Source organism: Diorhabda sublineata, chromosome 2, assembly GCF_026230105.1.
Source record: "Diorhabda sublineata isolate icDioSubl1.1 chromosome 2, icDioSubl1.1, whole genome shotgun sequence".
NCBI lineage: Eukaryota > Metazoa > Arthropoda > Insecta > Coleoptera > Chrysomelidae > Diorhabda > Diorhabda sublineata.
The window spans coordinates 29,800,814-29,825,339 of record NC_079475.1 but is presented as its reverse complement, the minus strand read 5'-3'; the positions used below and the strand labels follow the sequence as shown (position 1 = coordinate 29,825,339).

General features: G+C 32.5%; 1 protein-coding gene across 4 annotated transcripts in view; it reads left to right on the top strand.

Moving 5' to 3' along the window:
* The window catches only part of LOC130452756 (alpha-catulin), a 298,775-nt gene that overhangs the window by 110,329 nt on the left and 163,920 nt on the right, over positions 1-24,526 (top strand). For 2 of the 4 annotated variants that reach the window (XM_056792176.1, XM_056792175.1), the window contains exon 1: positions 1,788-2,571. The exons of 1 other annotated variant lie outside the window; for it this stretch is intronic. In XM_056792176.1, the coding sequence (XP_056648154.1) occupies positions 2,524-2,571 (48 nt within the window). In that variant the 5' untranslated portion in view covers positions 1,788-2,523. Of the gene's footprint in view, positions 1-1,787; positions 2,572-14,234; positions 14,269-24,526 lie in introns of those variants that run through there. One more of the 4 variants, XM_056792178.1, reaches the window with a different exon arrangement.

The window sequence follows — 24,526 nt, the reverse complement described above, 5'->3', positions numbered from 1 at the left end:
TTATTTATTTTTATACCACTTGCATAAAGTTCTGTGAAGTACATGCAGCTCAAACTATTGAGATTGCTTTATATAAAATGGTAGCATTTGTTTTTCGAAATATGCTAAGCCGTAACGCAAAAAGTAGTTTTAGTAGTTAGTTTAGCACGAACGGTAATTGAAAATATTCTATTTTAGTAACAGCAAGTCTTAAATATTAGTGCATAGAGGAAAAAATTAGCCACGGAAATGATATTGGCGGGTAAACTAAATCAATTTTCTATGAGTGCCGCATATAATGGTTTTTGTTAAAAATCAATGCATCATTCATGTAGCCATTAGTTCCAATATATACAAGGGTTGGAGCAGAAGTCATCGCCACTATTTTTTTCTCGTAGATATGTAAACGAATCAAAAAGCGGGCTGTGAAATCAATAATTTGGCACGTGTAGTACAATATGAAAGTAACTCTGCGACGTTGTGGATGGGAAAAACTGGAACACCCACCGTATTCTGGAATTACGCCCCGTGACTTTTATATCATTGTCAAAACTAAATAATTACTACTTGATAGAGGATTTGTAACACGGAAAGATATTGCTAACGTTGTATGCCAACAAGTTCCCAATTCACATATGATGCAGGAAATGTCGAGGCTGATGAAATTTAGCTTCTCCCACCTCGTTTACAACGTCTTTGATGGTCTTTAGGGCTAGGTATGTTATGTCATCTTCATGTATACCTACTGTGTTGTCATTTTGTTCCACGAAGCTACGAAGGCTACAATGTCCTATATACTTTCTCAATAAATTAGGGTGTTACGATATTTCAGTGCTAATCATTGTCACATATAGAGTTAACACCTCGTTTGTATAGGTATGTCACAATAAACACACTGTTTATACTACTACTATATCAACACTCACACGTAAACTTCAGTCTCGGAAAACGATAACTTGGTTATCTAAACGAGTCTTAGACAGTGTAATTGTAAGTGTAAGTGTAGTAGTAGTGGTAGTGTAAACAGTATGTTCAGTAAGAATATCACCAAGGATTCTAGAAATTCTAGTTTAGGTATGTCGAATTTCCCTAACTCAACTTTTCATCTACTTCTCCAACCCCGATTTTTTCATATATTTACACTGTTCATCCCACGTATTTCATCTCGATTTGGGCAACTGATTAACCTACATACATGATTTCAAGTAACTCTATTTTCTACTACAATTATTAAACATGTATGGGTTGTCTAAACAGATGGAACCATGATCGCATGATTCAAATAAAATATCATAGACCCATGAAAGGGGGCCTTTAGAATTGTATTGACACAGGTAAACTAGTTGTTTGTATCTATAAAATGAATATGATTATATCGTCAAGAAAACAATATTTTCTTGTCAAAGTTTCTTTTATATTGGTATAATAAAGAAAGGATCAAGATAATAATGGTTAATGAAAAGGAGAAGCACAATTAGAAGTTGGGAACATTGGTTGTATTCAATTGGTTTTTAAAATATAACAATGAAGCGAGAAACGAAAAAGGAAATTCCAATTTCAGAACTAATGATTCAATAAGAATTGATGGTGTGTATTCGATGGTATACATCTATAAATAATCAAAATTTGTCAAGTAATGAACATTCAATTGTAGATATACGATTTTTTTGAGAATATAACGCATTCCGTTAATTATATCCCGAAATTTTCATACATCGTGTCCCAGCTCTTCCTCAAACCGTTACTTCTCAAACGTCAGCTCCGTTTACGGAGTGTCGTTCTTTAATAACGGTACCTAAATAACCAAACCATCGCCGCGATTGAATAGTCTTCCCGGAGCAGCCGTACATGACGGTTTACTCCCCGTTGTTCTTCCACTCATTTATTTAATAATTTTAATATATAAGCTTCTACTGTAACGTATAAAGAACTTATTGAAAAAGTTTTAAAAAAATCTATGCTTAACTATAATCAATTAGTTGGTATATAAAAAAACGTGTTTTCTATCAACTATACACCTGTTAGAACTACTGTCAAATGAAAGCACTTTTTCACCTACTTTTTTTCAACTACTTTTTCGTCAGTTTCGAAGAAATAAAAAACACCAAGTAGATAATCATCGAGTGCATGTGACTGAATTAGAATTTAAATAAGTTGTTTTCAAATAGAGTGAGTTAATCCATAAGAAGGTAACACAATAATAATTAAATACGTACCTTAATCGTTGTGATATTATATTTTATTCAATAGAAAATAATTTTTTACCCTACAGAAGAGTCCCTTAGTAACGATAGACATATCAAACAATTAGAGCTTGTTAGTAAATTAGATATAACTAGATGAGATTTTTAAGGAATTCGTTCAAACTGTTTTATAAAATTGACAAGATAATAAGTAGAAATAGATTTAGATGAATGTGTTTCCGAGACATATCTACGTTTTTGAGAACTAAGAGAACTGTTAAATGATAAGTGTTACAATTTCTGAGACGTTCTAAAACGCGCGTAAAATATAGTGATTAAAAAGCTGTAAACGAAGAACATCATGAGCTTGAACAGGTCATGTTTGTCCAATAGAGGGATGAACGGCAAGGTAACTATAATTCATTCATTATTAGACTATAAATAGCTGAGTAGATCTGAGGAAAGCGTAATGGAATGAAGACCTACAAAATGTAATCTTGTTAGATAATAACTTAAAGATTAAATTATGCTTTGAAATACCGGGTGTCCGACCGTAACTTCTTTATCCTAAATACCTATATTGTGGATTTCAAAAATATATCAACGAAAATTTCTATTCCAAATTTTGAATCCGAATAAGTGTGATGGTGCGAAGGTATCTAGAAAATTTATGAAGCAACTTATAATTAGTGAAAACAGTGAAAAATACCATTGCCATCTTTCAAAACCAGGGGGCCCTATGCATAATATAGCCTTTTCTAAAAAAAAGGTTCTCAATATTAAAGATTTGAGAGTTTGAAAGAAATTCGAGCAGCTTTAAGTTACGTATAGTTTCACGTAAAAAATAAGTTTATGGAGTGTTTCTGATTTCTTATTGATACATTGAGCCTGATGTTTTAGATAAAATTTGTTTTAATGATATTCCAAATGATTTTGTATATTTTATAACAAAATTCATTTCATAAATTATTTTTTCTACTATTAGTTGGTCTTTAAGACCCCTCCCCCATGAGCCTAGGGCCCTAGATCTGGGCCTGCTGGGCCCATGCATAAAGACGGCTCTGAAAAATACAGTGAAAGTAAAAAAGAATTCTGCCGCGGTGTCCCATTAGTTGTATTATGATAGAAAATAATAGAATTTTTATAGTGAAATGCTATGTAAACTGTCAAAGCCTCATAAAAATTACAAAAGCTCTTTAAAAATCACCTCAGCTTCTGAAAAATTACTGTAAAAATTAAAAAAAATGTTTTTTGGCTCACAATTTGCTTTGGTAAACAAGGATCAAATGATTCGGAGTTTCTATAGGATAACTAGCGCGAATTTTAATGTAATCAGAACAGAATTAGTAATTTTTTTTGCTTTAGTAGATGGATACTATGGAATTGAAATTAATTGCTCAATCCCTTAAATAATAGCAATTTGTAACTGATTCCTATATTCTTAGATAGATAGTCTTAGATACTCTACCTTACATGGTTCCTAAAAAGCGAGTTTTCACCTAAAAAAGGTTTACAAGGAACATTCACTACTTTTGTCAAGCGAATGGTTGTTTTAAGCCTTTCCACCATCATATCAAATTTCTTTTCTGAACAACGTGTAGCGACATAAATAGGAGTAAACACGATCGAAATAACGGGAACAAAATTGTGCACTCTCAATTTATCAAGCACTTTGCTGTTGAAACCCACGGGATCGACGCTCATGAGGTTAACACACAAGAATTAATTGGAACAAACTTCCTTTTGTGTCAAGTGTTAAATTTTGAAATATACCCCAAATTATTTATTAGCTAGGAATACACGGAGATAAAATTTTAGAACTATCAGTTCCTCTGACCAGATCTGTCATTACCTAGTAAACTAATATAAACATCTAGTCGTACTTCGGACTGCCAGATCTGATGTGTGGGATGACAAACCCCTTTAGTTGATTGTAGAATATGTCAGATTTCGAGAAGTCTGTACGGCCTATCAGATATTTTATAGTTGCTTAAAATCCTGACGGAAGGAAGAGCATTGATCAAAATGGGTGTAAAGATATCTTGAGAAGATTTACCCCTTGTTTAAAATGTCATTGTACGTTTGTTTTATCTTTTATTTTCCATAGACAACTGTGTATAGTTCAATCACGTCAATTATTTATTTGTCTACTCCATACTGACGTAATACTCTACGTATCGTACTCAAGAATAAAAACAATAAGCTACCTAACTAAGCCTGCCATAAAACACGTGTTTACTAATTCCCGGAACGATAACTCTAGAACAGAGAGGACATACCTAGAGGAAATATCGCAGCCCTGATCGTTTACCGATCTTGACTATCTTGCGCATTAATGCGCATTTTCAATCTTCTAAAGAAGTCCCCGCAGTGAGCCCTGCTGTTTAGTCCGAGTAAATATCTAACAGCTCTCTTTTGTAGTTTGAAGATTTACTCAAATTGAATCGCACCGCATGTATTCCAGAAGGGAAGGACATATCGGAGATGAGACTCAATAAGGACATAATAGACTGTTGAAGAGATGGATAAGTTCAGTTCTTGGAATTTGATTTCAGCGCAAAATAAGAGGAACTTAATTTTTTAGATAAGGCGGCAATATGTAACTTCCATTTCAAGCAATTGTCCTCAACAAGTCCTAAGAATTTTACAGAATAAACGACGTCATTGGTGGTGTTATTCAATAAAAAAGGCTGCAATGTATTTTTATTTGCTAAAACTTTGGTTTTAGAAACGTTGAGACTGAGAAGATTAAAATCGCACTATGATTTAAGGGTGATATGGTCCTATGAAGTGCCGTGATATCAGGGTATCAGACATATTTTACCACTGATGTCTAGATAGGCGATGTGGTTTATAAGTAGAAGAAACAAAATAGGACCTAGTATTGAGCCTTGAGGCACTCCACATTTTATTGATTTGCAAGAAGACATCGTTGTATCAACCCTTAAAAGCTGACTTCTGTTTGTAAGGTATAACTTGAAACATGCGTGAGGTAAATTCACATACCAGATATTGAACAGATCCTTCAATCATCACATCAAAGTATTAAAAAGGCATTGTAATAAACAATAACAAAAAAGGAAGAATATTTTTCGTTAACTGCAACAACTATATTATCATGAGTTCGCATTAGTATCGGTTCATATTTGGGGAGAAAAAGGATCAAAAAATATTCCAATTATACAATACACTTATAATTCTAGTATTTTGTAAATTGAAAATATTTAATAAAATGGAGTATTAATTTGGTTAAATTTAATGTGGTAAAGAAATGTGAGTAACACTAATTGTTATCTATTTCCATCCTACTTTTTGGTCTTGGAACAAGTTTATTTCTTGCTACTATTTCAGATTGATTGTTTATTTCTGCAAGTTACTCAATATTAATTATATTTATAACTCAATAACATTTTATTTGCTTATTTTTGTATGCAATATTTTATTTAAAAGTCTATATGTTTTTCAAGTTTTTTTTTCACCTTATTAATAAATAACAACACAACACAATAACTTCAATATTTTTCTTCTAACAAGGTTACAACTGAGAAATTTTCAAATTTATTATTTGTCTCAAAAGTTTTCAAAATTGCATCGTTCATGAAAATGTGCCATTTGGAGAAATATTATAAACAAAAATATTAATTTGAGAGTTTATTAGAAGGAAGGTGCCAGTGTGAACTACCTCAAATAATTTAAATCACGCGCCATTAATAATACTAAAATTTGCTAGTATTTTATTGAGGATATCATATTAGTAGTTCAGGTTCAAACCACCAGTCGTCTTGAATTTTGTTAGAACAACTAACAGCACAGTGTCGTGCTCCATCTAAATATAGATGATCTTCTTCTTCTCCTTCATCGTACGTTAGGACTTAGTCCTGTATTTGCATCAATGATGAAGGCCAGCTTTCATATCATCTTGTAGGTGATCGTTCTGGTGGTCGGGATGTATTCGGTTTTCTTTCCTTTGCAATCTTTGCCAATTTGTCATCTGATATTTTGTCCAGTTGATCTCTCCATTCCCTTCAACGATTTCTCGCTCATCTCACTACATCCTGGATGTCTCATATCTCCCTTATTTCATCATTTTTCTTGTTGTCAAATAATGTGTATCCCGCCTATTGATCGCAGCATTTCAGTAGTTCTTAAAAGCCGCTTAGTTATGGTGTTTTTTGCTCTGGTCTCCATCGCGTATGTTGTCATATATTTATTCCGCCAAATTAAATTTCTGAGGTATAGGTAAATTGTGGTGATAAATTAAAAGAAGTCAAAAATCAATACATTTATTTTATTGTGGACGAAACTACCGATTCTTGTGGGCATTATATAGTAGACAAACCTAATGAATCTTATTTAATTGCACGCGGAGTGAGAAAACTGACTATTCAAGTATTTGAGATCGGTTAATCCATTTTTTAAGAAATTTTTTGCATCTAATATAATTCTTATTGAAACAAATTTACTTATTGTGTCAGATACCATCAGTTATATGTTTAAAGCAATGCAACAACTTGAAATAATTTATTTAAACTCACTACTCATAGTTTGTTTAGCTCTTGGATGCGACGGAGTAGCTAAACATATTAGATGTGAATTTTCTGATGTAAATATACTAATTAGTAGCGTTAAAAAAGTATGTATCCTGAAACCGTTGGTGACTTTCATACTGAAAATACTCTTTACACTACTTCTACACTAACACTGATAATTACATTGTCTGACCCGCATTTAGATAACCGCCTCCAGAGACTGGAGGTTATAACTTGACCTTCATATTTATAATAAATATCGCCACCAATAAACTTCTACCCGCAAGAAAGAATTCCAGCGGGAAAACCTCTTCGCCGGGAAATTCTATATTCATTCCTTAACTGTAGAAGGGGTCGTAAGGAATAGACCCCTTGTCCACGATCGAACTGTTCTAACATCTAAATATCTCAATACTCTCAAATTTCACAATTTATTATTGGATATGTACATTCTTTAACAATTTAACATTATGTATATTCATTTCTTGATTATGACTGGCAACGTGATCGGCAACATTTCGGTCTGTGTATATTTTAAATTTGCCATGTGCACTACAAATCGGACAGTAACGGATCTCATATTTTGTCTAACATGATTCCTATCACATTAACTACATCTAATTTAATTACCACTCTTTTCCAAATCTGGTATTTTATCCTCAGGGTTATCCAACAATTGTTTTAATGTATTGCTGGTTTCAAGTATAAACCAAAGCCTGCTTTGTTCAAAATTCTTCTCAATACCTTTGTGTAAACCATATTGGAAAGTACCAAACCAATTTTTCCTTGTTTCTCATTTTGATTTTGGAAAAGTGGTCCCACGTAGATATTTTTTAAGCCTATGACGGTTGGACCATATAAATAAAATATAAAATATTATATCTAGTTATAATATTTCCAGATGATGAGATGGTTATCCAAAGAGTTTGAAAACCTACACATCAAACCAGAGAGTTTTTCATTTTTTATTGAATTTATCATAGTGAATAATACAGAAACTGAAGATGGGGAAATTTCAATCTCCTCTGATGTAAGTTCATTATTTTACAACATGTCGTTCCCGTAGACCTTAGAGTACCTTGAAGAGCTGATATCATAGAAGAATATTTACAGTTAACAAAAATATGTAAGGTACAAAAATAATATATTTAGGAATAACACAGCAACGTGCAGGTAAATCTTGTCTAATTCTTTCCATTGAACATCGAAAGATACAATGAGACAAGGACTTTTATTGAGACATAGTTGTACTCAATGGTTATGATAAGAGAATTATAGATACTTTAATTAACCATCATAGGTTTGAGAAATCTCTATGTGAAACCTCTTTCCAAAATCAAAATGAGAAACTAGAAAAATTTCTCTGGTACCTTTCAATATTGTTAATACGAATGGATTGGAAAGATTTTTCAACAAAGTAGGTTTAAAAAAGGTTTATAATATATATTATTTATAGATCGAGCATTACATTAAAAGAATTGTGGAGTATTCCTAAAGATAAAATACCAGATTTGGAGAAGAGTGATGTCTATGAACTGTATGAGCTGTAGCTATAGTGACAGGATTTATGTTGGGCAGACTAAGAGATCCGTAAATGTCCGGTTTAAAGAACACATAGCTCATTTGAAATATGGAGAGACCGAAAAGTTGCGTATTTCCAGTCCGTTGACAGTCATAATCTCGAAACAAAAATATAAATTATGTTAAATTATTGAAAAATGTATCCAAAAATACATTGTTGGATAAAATTCTGCCAAAGAGGTTCTCTCGCTGGAATTTTCTCCGGGTTACTGAAGTCGCAGTTTTGTTTTAAAACGGGTATTGAGGGAGCTGAAGGGGGATAATATTTTCATACTGTAAATTGCCAATTTAAGAATAAAAATCGACATATTTCAGGTTTTTTCAAATAGTACATAATAACGCTAAAATTGTATTTATTCCAATTGCAAACTCATTACCTAGAGTAGATGGGAGATTAATTCCTGGAACAATAATTATGTCAGTAATATGTAGGCAAATATGATGGAACATTTCTAAACGTTTATTATAAACATAGCTTCTGAGTTATGAAGTAGAGCAGGAAAATTCAATAATAGTTTGAGTACGTTGAATTGTATCAAGTATGTGTAGGAGTGTAACCGATACCCCTTTCTCTAAAACATCCAACTGAAGATAATTACTACATTCCGAGAATTATGAGCTGTAACAATCAACCTAGACGTGTCTGATGTTATTCACGTCCTAGCAAGAAATATTTTATTGTGTAGGAATTTCATTTGCTCAGAAGTGTTATACAGGGCACCGAATGAATCGGAAACGTACAGTTTTGTACGTTAATAAACATTGAATTGGAACAGTTGGTATCGTTTGCGCTTGCTAGCTCTAAAAGGTAATACATGATGAATCTCGTTGTTTTTTTATCTTATAGACTCACTATCTATTTCTAAATCTTTCTCATTTTTCTATTTTAGCACTCCTTTCAGGTATTATAATAATTTCATACTATGAATCAGCTAAATTAATCATTTTTAAATTATTTTTGTTTCTCAACATTTGCCTCATATATGCGAGTCTAAAATGCTACATTAACTTAACCAATGGACAGCAATTATCAAGGTCGTATTGGGTCCAGGGGTCTCTATGGACAAGTGGTTTTCACCAAAAATATTTGAATATATGTTATTTACAGCTCGTAATATTGGGATATTTTTTACTATTAAGATTATTTCAGCTATATTTTGTTAAAAAAATATTTAAGTTCAGGATATTCTTTGATTTTTGCCTTTTTTGCAAAGCGCTTTTATAATTTTCTATTTAATATATAATATAGAGTAACAAATCGTCATTTATCTTCAAAAACTGTTTTCAACAAGAATAAACCGTCATTTATAAAAGAAAATTTTCAAAAAAACAATTAATTGTCTTTAAAAAGTGTCTCTCAAGTCAATTTTTAATCAAAATAATTGTATTTAAGTTGTGACAATCTATAAAACTTATTTCAATTCAAGGTAAATTTTAATAATTAATATTTACGTTCCATAGACGAGTCTCGGATATAATGTATACCAAACTCATGATTCAACTCTCTCTCATCTGCTCTCATCGTAGCTTAAAATCAATGGAAACGAAGCTGTACATGGTCGTGTTAAAGACACTTCAAAAATCTTAGTTGAGCTTGATGAAGGTCTCAAGATTAACATCAAAAACCTCCAACAACATCCAAGATTCTTGGCTCTATCTTTAGACAAACATTCATTCATCCAACTATCTACTTCTCATCTCCATCTAAATTTTTCGAGTATAAGAGAAGCCGTGAAAACAACAAGACGCCTATTAACTACACCAAATTAACTCACGGGTAATGAGTCCTTTTCTCTGCCAAATTGTCGAGTCGCTTAAAGTTGTTTAGAAGTCTTATAATTCCTTAAAGCGACCAACATGAACCAGAAAATATAATTAATGTATTGTGATAGTTTTTTAGTGGTTCTTTATGTATGTATGTATGAATGGATTTGAGAATGGCTTTAATTGCTAGAGATCTTCGTTTTCTATCTCATACGCTCCTAGGTGTAGTGATCGGGATTTCCTTAGTGTTTCACACTTCGAGAGAATGTGGATAGAGGTTTCGTCCTATGTGCACGTTGCAGTATCTGCAATGCCCAATAGAATTCCTGTTAGTGGTTCTTAAAGTAATTTTCATATTTTTTATGTGCCAATGAACAGCGGTGGCGAGGTACGTTAAACTAAAATTTAAAAAAATATATTGTTTCAAAGGATAATAATAATCAATGTAAACATATATTTTTTGTATATTTAGAAATAATGGGTTGAGGAATAACTAAGAAAAATCAACATGTTTCAATATTTTCTTACAATCTGATGCATACTTCCAAATTAATTATATTAGCAGCCGGCCGGGCGTTACTTAGTCGAGCCATAGAAGCAGAGTAGTTTCAAGTTTTGCAGACAATAGAGCTTTTTTAGAAGTCGTAATGGCCGAAATGATATGTTCTAGGCTTGTAATGCAATCCAAAACTACATGAACTGGTGAGTGATGGCTACAAAGTCCAGTTGGTTTGGGTGTCTGCGATTATCAAAAGCACCAATATGCCTAGAATTTTTCTTTTTCCTTTGATTACCTACTAAGCCTGAAACATTTGGTCTGAAGCGACTAGGACACACGTTGTGGTTTGAGTAATTTGCGTATTTTTTTAATTAGTCTCGAAGTACGTTATACGAACGATCACCCAGTCAATGGGAAACAATTAGGGTAAAGCTGAATTTTACCCAATTGATAAAATATCACTATAGTTGAATTTTTACAAAAGTCCACAAAATGTCCGTTGAGCTTCCCCTCATGGCCTTCTCAAAGGTTCAAAATACTAACATTCACGAAAACTCCCTTGAAAATAGTCCGATAAGACAGTGATTTTTTTTGTATTGTTTGTTACTGAATCGATTATAATATTACTTATTAGTTTTATGTTTTGGATTTGACAATTGAATTTTTCATTATACAAATTTAGATTTATACCAAATATGTTTTTTATTTGTCAAAATATGATAAAATTCTTTCTAAAAATGTTATTATCAACTCTTTTGTAAATTTCGTGATATACAGTTTTCCTTATATATGTTTGTTACTACCCGCTGTATATAGGGGTGAGAAAGCAAGAAAATACGACGCTACGTAACATTTCTGCCAATTATCTCGCAAAGTCAAATCATTTGGGATTAAATTCGTGTCAAAAACTTTGAAATACACCTATATATCATTATAAATGACTAACTCTCTGTTTCCGGATTAAATTAAAATAGTACACATTTTTATTCTATATTTACAGTGAGAAATTCTATTAATTACTGACTCACTGTTTAACACTATTGTTTTAATTGCGGCTTACGAAAGACCCTTTAGAATTAATGAGTGTTGTTTAAAGTTGAAAACTCACGTTCTTTAGTTTGCACTCTAATTAGTCATTAGAAGGAAGTAAATACTAAAAACTTCAAGAAAACATAAACTTCATATTGAATCAGTACAAGAAAAAATGTTTTTAAAACAAAAGAGGAAAGGAAATGCTTACATTAGCAATTCAATTTTCAGAGCAGCTGTTATGTTAAATGTACCAGATTATAAAATTTTCGCATTTCAATCAAATTCATATTTAATATAAAATTAGGGTACTCCTGCAAAAGCGGCGCCCCGGGTGATTGCCCTGTTCGACACCTCTTAAGGCCGCCGCTGAGCAGCAAAGATATAGAAAGATGCCGAATTCTTGAACTAGTCGAAATCTTATCACAATGTAAATAGTTGACTGTGAAAATAACATTGTACCGGGTGTCCCAATAAGAAAGGCTCTCGGCCATATTTCATGAACTTTTATACTACAGCTTCGGAAAAAAAAAGTTTATAACAAAAGTGACCTCGAGGAACAACCTGGAAATTATTTACAAAGTTGTAGGTCCACCGCTAGAGCGTAATTAAATACCAAAAATTATAAAATGAATAATTTACAAATTTTGCTCAATTAAGATGCATTTAAACTATGATTATCGTATTCTTCACAAAATTCAGCGTATATTTGATTTCACAAGTTTTAGTAGTCTATCTTTTCAAATAACAGGTGGGGGGAAGCGGGAACTTTATTATGAAAAAAACGCCTGTCAGTCCAGTTCTACTTAACCTATGTATGCAAACTTAGTCTTTTTAAAGAGAGCTCCTTTCTACCAATGTTAGAGTTATAATTTCGAAACAACCTAATGAATAACGTATACGGTAGAGGGCGCTATTTATTTATTTTTTTGAATCTAGTTCCCCTTGAAAAATGTTAAATGGAAACATGCAGTTTTTATTAAGGAATATAAAAGTAGAACAAATTCGCAACAGAATAGCGAAAACCGCATGTCGATATCTTTTTCGTAATTACGAGATATCCTAAGAAATGTGTAAATTTTAAGTATTTTCCTTTAAACATAAATTACACCGGGTTGAATGAGCGGATTTTTACTTCTCAAAATTGTCTTTCCTTGTTCTATTAATAATAGTTCCAATTATTATGTCAATATTACTTATGCTGTCACCGGGAAACTGCGTTATTGAAGTTAAAATGGAAATATATAAAAACAAGTAGTAGGCTATGAAAAAAACAAAACAAAAAGATATATCTTGTGCCAAATTAATTTTATTTACGTGTCATTGCGATTAGTGTGCATTAAATTCGATATAAAATTTACTTATATCTAAGATGATTCTTACAAACGAAGAAGCATTTGATATGATAGGCATTTACTGTATGAGAAATGCAACTGTTGCGGCTAGGGTATATGCCATACAATATCCCCAAAGACATCAGAAGAAAACACAATAAATATTTTGGCATATGTGCAATTTAACCTGCATTTAAGTATTAGAGCAATAAGTAGAGACTTGGGAATAAGCAGAACCACCGTTTTTTGACATTACACAGGTAAATTATGATGTAAAAAGATATGTTTCTTAAACAAAATATACCCGCATAATATTATTTTTGGGCATGGTTATATGTTAACATAATAATTCATTTATCATTTCGGAAAGATATTTAATAGGACATTATATTTCTTTTAGATTTCATCCATATCATATAGTACTGCATCAACAATTGGTTGATCGTGATTACGACAGAAAGTTGGATTATTGCAACTGGTTACTACATATGTTATATGACGACTCTCAATTACTGTCACGTATTTGCGTGCGTGGCCCTCTTGCAAAAACGTGGTCCTTGAGAAGGCTCCACAGGAAGAAATTATTGGGTGTCAGGTCACATGACTGTACGGGACACTTAACTAATGAGCATTAAGGTACTCTCGCACACATAACGCGTAATGCGGCGAAGCACCTTCCCGCATGAAATGACAGGTGATCGCCGTTGTTGGATCGTTGTCCATTTTCCCACGTGAATCTTCAACTATTTCGAAATAACTTTGACCCTCAAAAAAATAAGAACCCGCATGGATACCTGCCCACACATACATCCCAGGCAGGATTAATTCTTCTTCAATGCAGTCGTGATGATTCTGGTCGTTCCAGTGCACGCAGTTATTACGATTGACCCTACTGTGCAGCTTGAAAGTTGCTTCATCTGACCACTAAATGGAATGCTGGAACTACGGATTATCCTGACTGAATCCCGGTACCACTGGTAAAATTCCAATCTGTGATAGAAATCATACTTTGGAGATCGTTTCTAACAAAAACAATTGAGTTTGCCCTTAGAGATAATGTAAAGTGACAGTGGAGATCTTGAATTATACAGATATTAGATTATGCTGTACTTATTTCAATTAAAATACTCGGAAATTTACCAAATTAGATAATACCTTATTAAGCGATACGTAATTGTCGTCTTCATTGGTTACTTACATAGTTTGAAAATAATTAAATAAATGGTGCAAGATTTAATCGCTAAAATGATTTTTCCTAAGAAGGTCCCGCAATTTTAATGAAGTTTTTTTTTTCAAAATATTTTTAGTGTACCATTAACAAAATTTTTTGTTGTAGGTAAGGTTTCACAACGGGGTCCAAAGCTATATAAGTAAGTACCTACATATATTCTAAGCCATTAAATAAATTCAAAATTTCAAGAATTCAAGTTAATGATTTCATATATTTATATTAAGTATCCCATTGAAAACGTAACAATAATACTAGTTGGGATACAACTAAACAATTTAGATAATGTTTTATTTTATTTTGGGGTATAGAGAAATGAAGTTTAAAACTAAAAAATTTGTTCACTAACGAAGAAAGAATTATTTCAGTTATTTTTTCCTTTTACATATGACTCATCTGGTACAAACACCATTTCAATAAACATTATGTGATATTGCCATTTTTACTACAAATATGTATTAAAAAAATAAGATACGATATTTTTTGTCGAAAATACGATTTCGAACTACAGTTTCAATTTTCGTTTTAAAACGTACCATAAGTTTCAGTAATGTCGCTAGATTGTTAATTTTACAGATTTATTACACTAAGTTGATGTGCGTTTTAAGTTATTACCTATTCGAGCATTCAATTTTTTTATGATGAATTCTATTGATATAGATAGTCAGAAGTGATTACACGATAAAAACTGTAAGTTATCGGAACAAGAACTATTTTGCTGGCTTTTATTGATGAAAAGATATGAATTTTCACTTTACGAAAAGAGCGATGAGCTTTTCTAGTTTTTCTAGCTTAAAGTCCCCAGCTTGAAACTCTTTGTCAGGAAGTGGTATAGTTCTTCCAATATCAATTGCAGAAGATATTTCATAAATACGCACGGCACTCATACCAAATGAAGAAATGAAAAATAATGTTCACTCCCCGTATAAAATTCAGTAAATGTCTAACAAACCGTCAGTCCACGTGGACTCTCATCTCCACTGTTTACCAATCAAAACATCGAATCGTAAACATAAATGCATAAATTAATGAAATTCGCATTAACTACGTGTGTATCAGCTGCAGAACTAAAGAAAAAGAAATAAGGAATGGAACGGAAATACGGGAGGAGAGATGGAATGAGGAGGTAGAACGCATCTGGATAGAAAGGAGCTTATGCACTAACATAAACAAAAACTAAATTCATATTTTTTAAAGTATAACCACATAGAAATCTATTCGAATCGATTCAGAATCGACACTAAGATTTTATTGATATTTGCGAATGGAGGAGGTCGACAACAAATTGATATCTTCAGAAATCTGAACCCGCTAATAAAACAGAAATGACTACTAAGTCACAATATGTGCACCACCAATTATTGAAAATACTATCACGTTTCATGTTCTCCCTCCACAACGTGGTTGATTCATAGTTGCGAGTGAATAGTTTTGCCCAGTAATACAATTTTTAAACTATGTATATAGTATATGACCAATCAACTATCCGTAAAGTTTTTTTTTCTACATGTTTACGTAGATAGTGATTATAAAGACTATTTGAATGATAATTACAAACATTTTTCAAATACCTGCATTAATCTTTTTGTTGTAATTTCCATCTTTTTAGATGAAGACCATTTGGAGAACATTCACTTTTGTTTCTTTGTATATAAAACCATGGAACGATTTCCTTGTTCGGACACCTTTTTATGGCCAGTTAAAAAGTTGTCGATAATAACATGTCATAACTTTTATATAAAGTGAAAGTTTCTATCCAATAAATATATTATTGAATATGTATATATAATCTACATATTCCTTCATGGAAATCAATGAATTACTATCGGGAACACCAATAATTTTCGATTTTGAAATAAAAATTTCACGGAGAAATCTCGTTTCATGATGTTATCAGTTTACTAATGTGTTTATTCTCTGTATTTTCCATGGATGTGTAGATTTTGAAAATGCTTCAGTACCTGTATTTGGTTTTCTTATTAACTCAAATAAAATAAATATGTTTGCCAATTATTTTTTTAGTCAAAGAAGAATGTTTTCGATAGGCTTGAAACCTGCACGGACAAGCAATTACTCCCATATTTAAATGAAATGTGGAGAAATTAGTCACGAACAATTATTATATATAATATTGCTCGCTTTTTGAGTGTGTATACGGATTTCAAGGATTATTAAGATCGTTATCTGATTTCTAATAACCAGTTTATTTTATAATAAGTACGTGACTCCACTTTATACATGGATGTTTTTCGAGTTGTAAATTTATACAGTTTCTCGTTTCCTAGAACATTTTATATTTTTTCTTTTGGATTAATGTTTTATGTTTATTCCATTTGATTTTTGTTATAGTGTGTCAAAAATCTTGTCTATAATAAAAACGCATTATCAGTTAGTCCTCCTCCTCTTCCCATTATCGTCCGAAGGATGAAGTGACACCATTTATATTTGATTCAGCAGTTGTTTCCATGCTTGCATATCTTGTGCAATCTTCTCGGCATGATGCAGTCTCTTATTCATTAAGGGTTTTTTGGTCTATCTTGGTCTATTTTGATTCTGTTCATGATACTCGTAAGAGTAGTCTATATACCAACATTTCGAAACCCTGCACCAACTAGACGGAGTTTCGTTGTTTTCGTGATAGATTTGTCTCTCAAAATTTTATTTAACTTGGTAGTTGCTGAACTTGCCATAGTTAGACGACGGCTTATTTCCATTTCGTATTTCCCAGAGTTGGTACTTAAGGAACCAAGATAGTTAAAATTGTTTACCACTTAGTAGCCTGCAATTTCTGATATTTGTGGAGAATTGTTGTCTTGTCTATGAACTATCACTATTTTCGTTTTGGATTTATTTAGCCATATTTTTTGCTGATAACAGGTAGTCTGGTCATAATTTCTGTTGTTGCTGGTATGGTTGACGCTAAGATCAGTGTGAAGTCGGCGTAGCGCAGGTTGTTGATCCTCTTTCTAACAACTGATATTCCGTCACTCATCTAGAACGTCTCATGTCGGATTCGCTATAAACTTTAAATAAGGTAGGTAAAAGAATGCAACCTTGTCTAACACCTTCGCCCGTTCTGAAGTGCGTGAGTTCCGAAATTATTGTTGAAATTTTATAAACATCGTTTCGTTATTCTCGTTCGCACGTAGAAACCAAGTTACAGAAAAATTCTTTTTTGAAGCGTGAACTTATATCGGTTATTCATTCTGACTCGAAAAGCACGTGTTATCATGACAGAGACACAACCGTCTAAAGCACGAATATGCTACGTTTTAATCTTTTTCGACAGCGTTGCCAGACTTATGAGCGTTGCTGGACTTATACCGATTTTTCGAGAGCATTGCCTGACTTACTGCTTACGTTTGTATAGGAAAAATTTATAGTCAATAATGTACACTCTGCTTGTTGTTAAATAAGGTCGTTTCATAGTTTCGATAAAGTATGTTTTTTAAAAAGAGATTTTGGGGACACTAACCCTTAATTCGCATAGACAACTTATTTTTGAGACAAGTTTTATGTGAGGTTCATTGAAATAATTATGGTGTTGTTCACAATGACAGAGACAAAAATCTCAAAACCTTTCATTAACACGATTGAAAAAAAAACATTAACAAACCACACATAAGAGAGTGGTATTTAGTCCGAAGTAACATTGAGAAAAGACGTATTTTTGTCAAAAACTAGTTTCAAAATATTCTCCATTAAGATTAATACACTTCTCAATGTGTATTAACCAATTTTAGAAGCAACTTTTCCTCTTGATCTAAGGTAACTTCAGAATATACGTTTCATTTCTACTGGCGTTGAACATGCGATAAAAAGTCATTGGGTACCAAATCAGGGCGATTTAGTGTATTACTGCGTATCAACTGAATATGGCTAGTTAAAAATTCAACTGTTTGAGTAATAGTATGACAACTTGCATGTTGATGAGAATTAATTTTTGCCTATCCAATTACTTTTGGCAAACAAATGGTTGTACATCATTCGAAGTTGACCATCTTATTTTTATAAAATTTGATTCCTCTTGAAAGACTCACGCAGTTGGTTTATTTTGAGGTTATATTCGTAGATCTATGATTAGATATCTGTATTATACATGAAATCTTCTTGATAATAACCATATTATGATCAAAGATCCTTAATCTTATGGTACGTCACACAATAATCTTGTTTAATCAGTTCTAGTACAGCATCGATGCTTCAGAAAAACCGCAAATTTTGGAGGACCATTTCGGATTTCGTCCTTTAGTGAATATCTGCAACGTTTGAATCCATTGTACCATTTCTTCATCGTTTTGTAGGATGGGGCTTTATCGCTATATAGTCTATTAAGCATTCGCACTCAAATAACAATATCTTCAGGTTATTTTTATCAATGTAAAGTTCTTACGGGAAATGTCAATGACAGTCAGAAACAGTGTGCCAAAACCATAAATAGCAACCCTTGTATTCATAAAAATTAGAAATATATCATTGATAAAGAAATGTGAGAAATTGAGGAAAGAAAATTTTTGTTTGCTTCAGATTTCATTTTAACATTCATGTGACAAGTAATTCAATAGCAGAAATAACTGAATAATTTTTTGATAATATAGATCAACAATAAAAAACATTTATTCAAGTAGTATTATCTAGCTATATTTTAAATGATTAATCAATATCATGTCTTATTCGTCGTAATATTTTCCGAGATTTCCGAAGATAACTTCATTACTGGATAAAAAACTTGTCCATAATCTAAAAGACATGTGTATATACATAGTAATTATTTCGGCCTCTTTAAAACAGCACCTGGATCCAATATAGAGATATAGAGACTCTTTAGTCATAGCTGCGTATTTCAAAAAACAAATGTGTTACCCAAATAGTAGAAACAATATCACAAATTATTTGATACGACGACTGTTCGACGTTCAAAAAGTAATTATAAATTTCGTAATAAATTACAGACACAAAGGTTTATTATTAAATGTATGCTAGCAGCATATTAAAACAATTTTATATTAAACCTTCCATTATTCAATGAACATATTCAACATTAATCATCTTGATAAATAGCTTTTAAAAATGGCGAGCAGAGACTTTTTGCTTTACATCTGACGCTCTCGCCGAAAAGTTGAAAAATACGAACACATTTCACAAGTGAACCGCATTGAATCGAGCATCAGCAAAAACGGGTTTATTGATTACTAGCTGAAAATACTTTGCAAATTTAAATGGAGCATTAAAAGTTTTCGGTTAGATCGTTTTTGAACAAAAATTTCATATGAATCAGTCACTGATTTATCTGGAATAATGAGAAAGCGTTGCACTTTATTAATTTCATTTGAGTGATGCTCTTATTTTAATGCATTTCTGTCAACTGTGACAGCTATAATGCTTGAAGTGTAAATATTTATGTATTATTGATCTGCCGTATACCATTCGGAAACCTCTAATAACATTTAGTTCTTGTGTGAAGTGGTAATTTCACTGGATAACTGTGAGTATTTCTATATTTTTCTACCTTTTTTTAACGTGCTATTATGCTATTCTCGATGTTCATTGGATACTACGCTAAATTTCCTCCTTTCCAGTTTTTTTATAACTGTGATGCCACTACGCTCGATCACACAAATTATTGCCGATAATCGACGAAATCAATGATTCGTGGAAAGTTCGCAAACATATCAAATTTACTTGTCCATAATTGCCAACTTTTAGTATGGTCGATTCACCATTCTGGTAATGTGATTCATTGAATAATATTTATTATTTCTCCTCCGTATACTATGTGTTAGTTGTGGATAAAAAATTTGTAAAACGTTCATTTTATCGCATTAAGTGCGGTTATGATACATATCATGAAATGCTTGTTAAATAAACAAGAATTTACGAACTGATTATTTATTAGGTTTAATTCAACAGTCTGGTTGTAACTACTTGAAATTGAACTTGTTCAATAGTAGTTCGAATCGAGCAAAAATATTTTGAATACATTTTGGAACATACGAATATGCGCATGTCAATACATAATTTAGATCGCGTATCGTGATTTATAAGGGTGGGAAATATTTTTAGTAGATAGAGTATTTAGTCGGTAGTGGAGATAAAGTGAATGGTCCAGTGAAACTATTGTGAAGAATGTGTCCTTTAGGGTAAAAAGGGGGACATGATCTAGCTATTCGCTAGAATAATGGAAGTTCAAAAATCTCTCACACGTATATTGATAACGTTACATGTCTGTACTGGACAACGATCATAGTTATAATAATAATAAGCCGTCGACCCGGATGGATCGAACCAACCAAAAATGCTTACATATTAACTTACATTTCCTATCAATATGCTGACATCTGAAGTAAGGTACCATGCACATTGAAACAGGAAATTATCTTGCAATTATAACAGGCAGTTCAATGTCCATTGCACTATATGAAATCCAATATGATGATTGTTCTATTTTCCTTACCTGTGTAAACGTGGTATTCCAGGAGCAATTATTGGGTACTTGAACGTAATAGATTCTAGACAAGTCATGTAGAGTGCACCAAAGTTCGGGCATACTGCTGGAACAAACTTATTGTAATATATAACTTCTATCCAGGTACAGTCTACTTCTTCAGAAATATCTAAAACTGGCTAACCAATAATAGATGGAGCTACTCACCATTTTTTTTTCTTTCCATTGTCAGCGTCGGCAGATTACATATGGCTCTTTGCTCGTTACATTATTATAGACAGATTGATGAATACTACTAACACCTCTTTAATAATAGTAATAGTAATAATAAAGAACTAGGTAGCTCAGAATTCATCACTATATGTACTATAAGTTTTGCATATTGTGATAAATGCAAGCTCTGCTCCGATGTTTGATAAGTTGACCGAATATGTGTGGATTAGAATTAGAATGGCTATTATCATCAAAATAGTTTTACTGCGCAACAATTCGTTGATGATGTGAGCGCAGCGTGAATTTGAACGTTGATTTCTCAATTATCCGACACCAACTAGGCAAACAGTGCAGCGTTTAACAGCTCGTCTAAAAAATCGGTTAACCCAAGATGCTATCATGTGTGGTTGGCTTCGAATTCGTTCTGGTGAGAATATTGTAGCTGTGGTTGTCGTCATACAAATAAGCCTTCAATGGCGGCGTCTTCATGAAACTCCATTTTAAAATTGTCAGTTAAAAACGGTTACTACCTTTCTATACTTACATTTGGTGACAATTGCTTTATGAACCTCCATATTTTTATCGACTTTTGAATCAATATTTTGATTTCATTGTCATAAGTTCATCTGAGTCATCTTTTGAAATTTGCGTTTCCTAAATATAGTTTATTATCTTCTTCTTTTCTTTTTTCTTTCCAATTGTTCTTCTGTATTTCTACATCATGAGGATGGACCGTAACTCATCCAACACATTTCTTATGAGATTTTCTTATTTTTAGTTCTACGGTAATGTTTAGATTTGTCAGTTTCTAGCATTAATCTATATATAGTAGATTGAAATGTGGAGAAAAAATGGAGGAAATACACGCGAAGATGCGTGGAAAGATGTATCACATCAATTAAAATATGTTAGTATTATATACAAGGATATATTGAAAAACTCTTAGCCTACTATAGAACCAAACAAAATTTGAATGTCAAAATAATTGATTACTCAACATATTGTCCTCTTAATAGGATACATTTATTACTTCCTCGTAGGAAAAAAATTTACGACCTTTTAAACTTTTTTTCAGTTGAGATGGTAGTCGGACGGAGCCAAATCTGGTGAATAAGGGGGGTGTTCTAGTAATTCAAACCCTAAATCACGAATTTTTTGCATGGCAACATTTGTGTGCAGGTCGTTATCCTGCAAAAAGAAAACACCTTTGGATAGCTTTCCGCGTCTTTTCTCTTTAATTTTTTCCCGTAGAGTGGTCAGTAATGTCGAATAGTAATCTACAGTTATTGTCCTACCCTTATCCAAAGAATCACTCATGCTTACTTCATGGCAATCCCAAAAAACTGAAGCAAGAACTTTTCCACAAGATGTTTGGACACGAAACACGACAAGGTCTTGGTTAGGTGTCGCCATTCCATCGATTGTTGCTTTGTTTCTGGATCGCAGAAATGTACTGAAGTCTCAACCATAGTAACAATTCGGTTTAAGACGTCTACATCATTTTCAAATCGAACGCGATGCTTCTACCCTTGCACGCTTTTGGTCAACATTCAAACATTTGGGGATCCATTTTGCAGCATTTGTTCTCATGTCCAAATTGACTTGAACTATATTATTCAGTGCATCATATATCCGTTTTAACCCAATTCGACGGTCTCCGTAAATCTGCTTACCTCTTAACTCTTTTAAATACAGGTACTTGATGATGGCTCGATACTCCAATTTTTCGATTTTCACAATTTCGACGGACATCTTTTTTCTTTTAATTTATTGCGTAACTCTAGTTTACTTTTTTGGCGTCAAACTTTACACTGACACTTCTAATAAGTTATTGTTGGTTGCTATGGTAAAGCAATATTTTGTTTATGCATCGAACTGGTTAAGGTATTGTATATATATATATATATATATATATATATATGATAACTAGATATCAATACATTCACGTACACGTCAAATAATTACTATCAGTGAACTTCTTCTATTGATCTGCCGTATTTGACGTACGTCAACGTGTAAACTTTGTAAACCCAATAACAACTGATGACTTTGAGGTCGCTGCACACTTTTCATTGAATATTTTCATACGTTATTAATTTCATTAAGGTACATATTGATTCGTAGCTCTCTTTAAAATTTACTGCGCATCTTTTGAATTATCTGCACTATAACATAATTTTTCTTCTCTTCCCTCACTTCTGTTTCTGGACAAGATAACTTTCGTATATGGTGTTAACAAACCCCATTGTGATGGCGATCATCTAATTCAGCTCAAATGTGAAGTATTTTTATGAAGACGCAAATTTTCCGGATCAATGACAATAGATTTACCTTTCACATCACTATCATTGTCATCTTATAATATATTTATATGAATATAATGAAATTGTATGCGTATGTGCCAGGCAGCCATTTATTTATAATACTTATTTCTTTTATTTTATGTACTCTACGTATTCATGTATGGTGCTTCTTTAGGTTCAATAGGCGTTGCACGTGAAACGGGTTGAATAACCCCCCAAAGATAATCCCAATTTATTATTAATAGATAAGCATACTACACATGTAGCTTTGGATGACATAAATTTATGTAGATAAAACTAAATCACCATACTTGGATTTCCGGCACACAAAAGCCATAGAATAAACCCATTGTATGTTCCTTTTTTTGGTTCCTTGCTTATTTATTCGGACAAACTTAATTAAAGCAGCATCAGGGCAAATGCTATAAATGGACTTAAGGCTTGTACAATGGAAGCTTTCAATTCCGATATCTTTTCTGGCCTAGAAATTATGCCAAAACCACAGACAAGTCTCTTGAAGCCCAAGAAAATCCAGATCCTACTAGAGCTGTTGAAAATGTTTTATGTGAAAGTGCAAATCTAAATAACACTCAGCCATCTACCTCGAAAGCAAAATCAAAATCTAACGAAAAACATCAATTAACACCTCACTCTAATATCAACGGAGCTGGATTTCCTCCATTACCTGTAGCTGAAGTTGAAAATAAACGTCGAAGAAAAAACTGCCCTCTTTAATAATTTCTAGCACACCAGTTAAAACAGCTTTGAAAGTAATACAAAAAGAGAAAATAGCCATTGAACGACAAAATAATTAAGACAATCAGCCAGAACCAGAAAATAAGCCGTCAAACAATGAAATCAAGAAACGTGAAGTGAAAGTGAAAATTGCTTAGTTCATCTCCAGAATCATTTTGTGAAGTTCAGATAATAGACACAGAATATGAACTGGATATTATCAGCTCTGATGCATGATGCAGGAATTGCATTATATATGACGACGCGAAAAAAATGTGTGCCAAATGTGGAGAATGGGGTCATGCTGCATGCACTGGACTAGACATGAAAGAAGGGTTTTGTGATTTATGCCAATAAGTTAAATGTTTAGTTTTGTTAATATTTGCGACCATTTATTTTTTGTATTACGTACTGAATAATTATTTATTTGTTCAAATAAATATTTAACAACATTTATGTTTTTTCTTACGTTATCGATTAAATGGCAGTTGGGTATATATAATATTTCTACTTAACTTTAGATATTCGTCATCTTTCCCGCAAACAGAAGTCATCTCATCCGCACATTAGGGTAAGATGACGAACTTGACAGTTTTTAAAAAATGTTGACATATTTAGTATTTTTTTTTGTAACAGCCTTAATTATTAGTTCTTATAAGTATTTACATAAGACCTTTTACTATTTTCGTCATTGGTGAATTCCA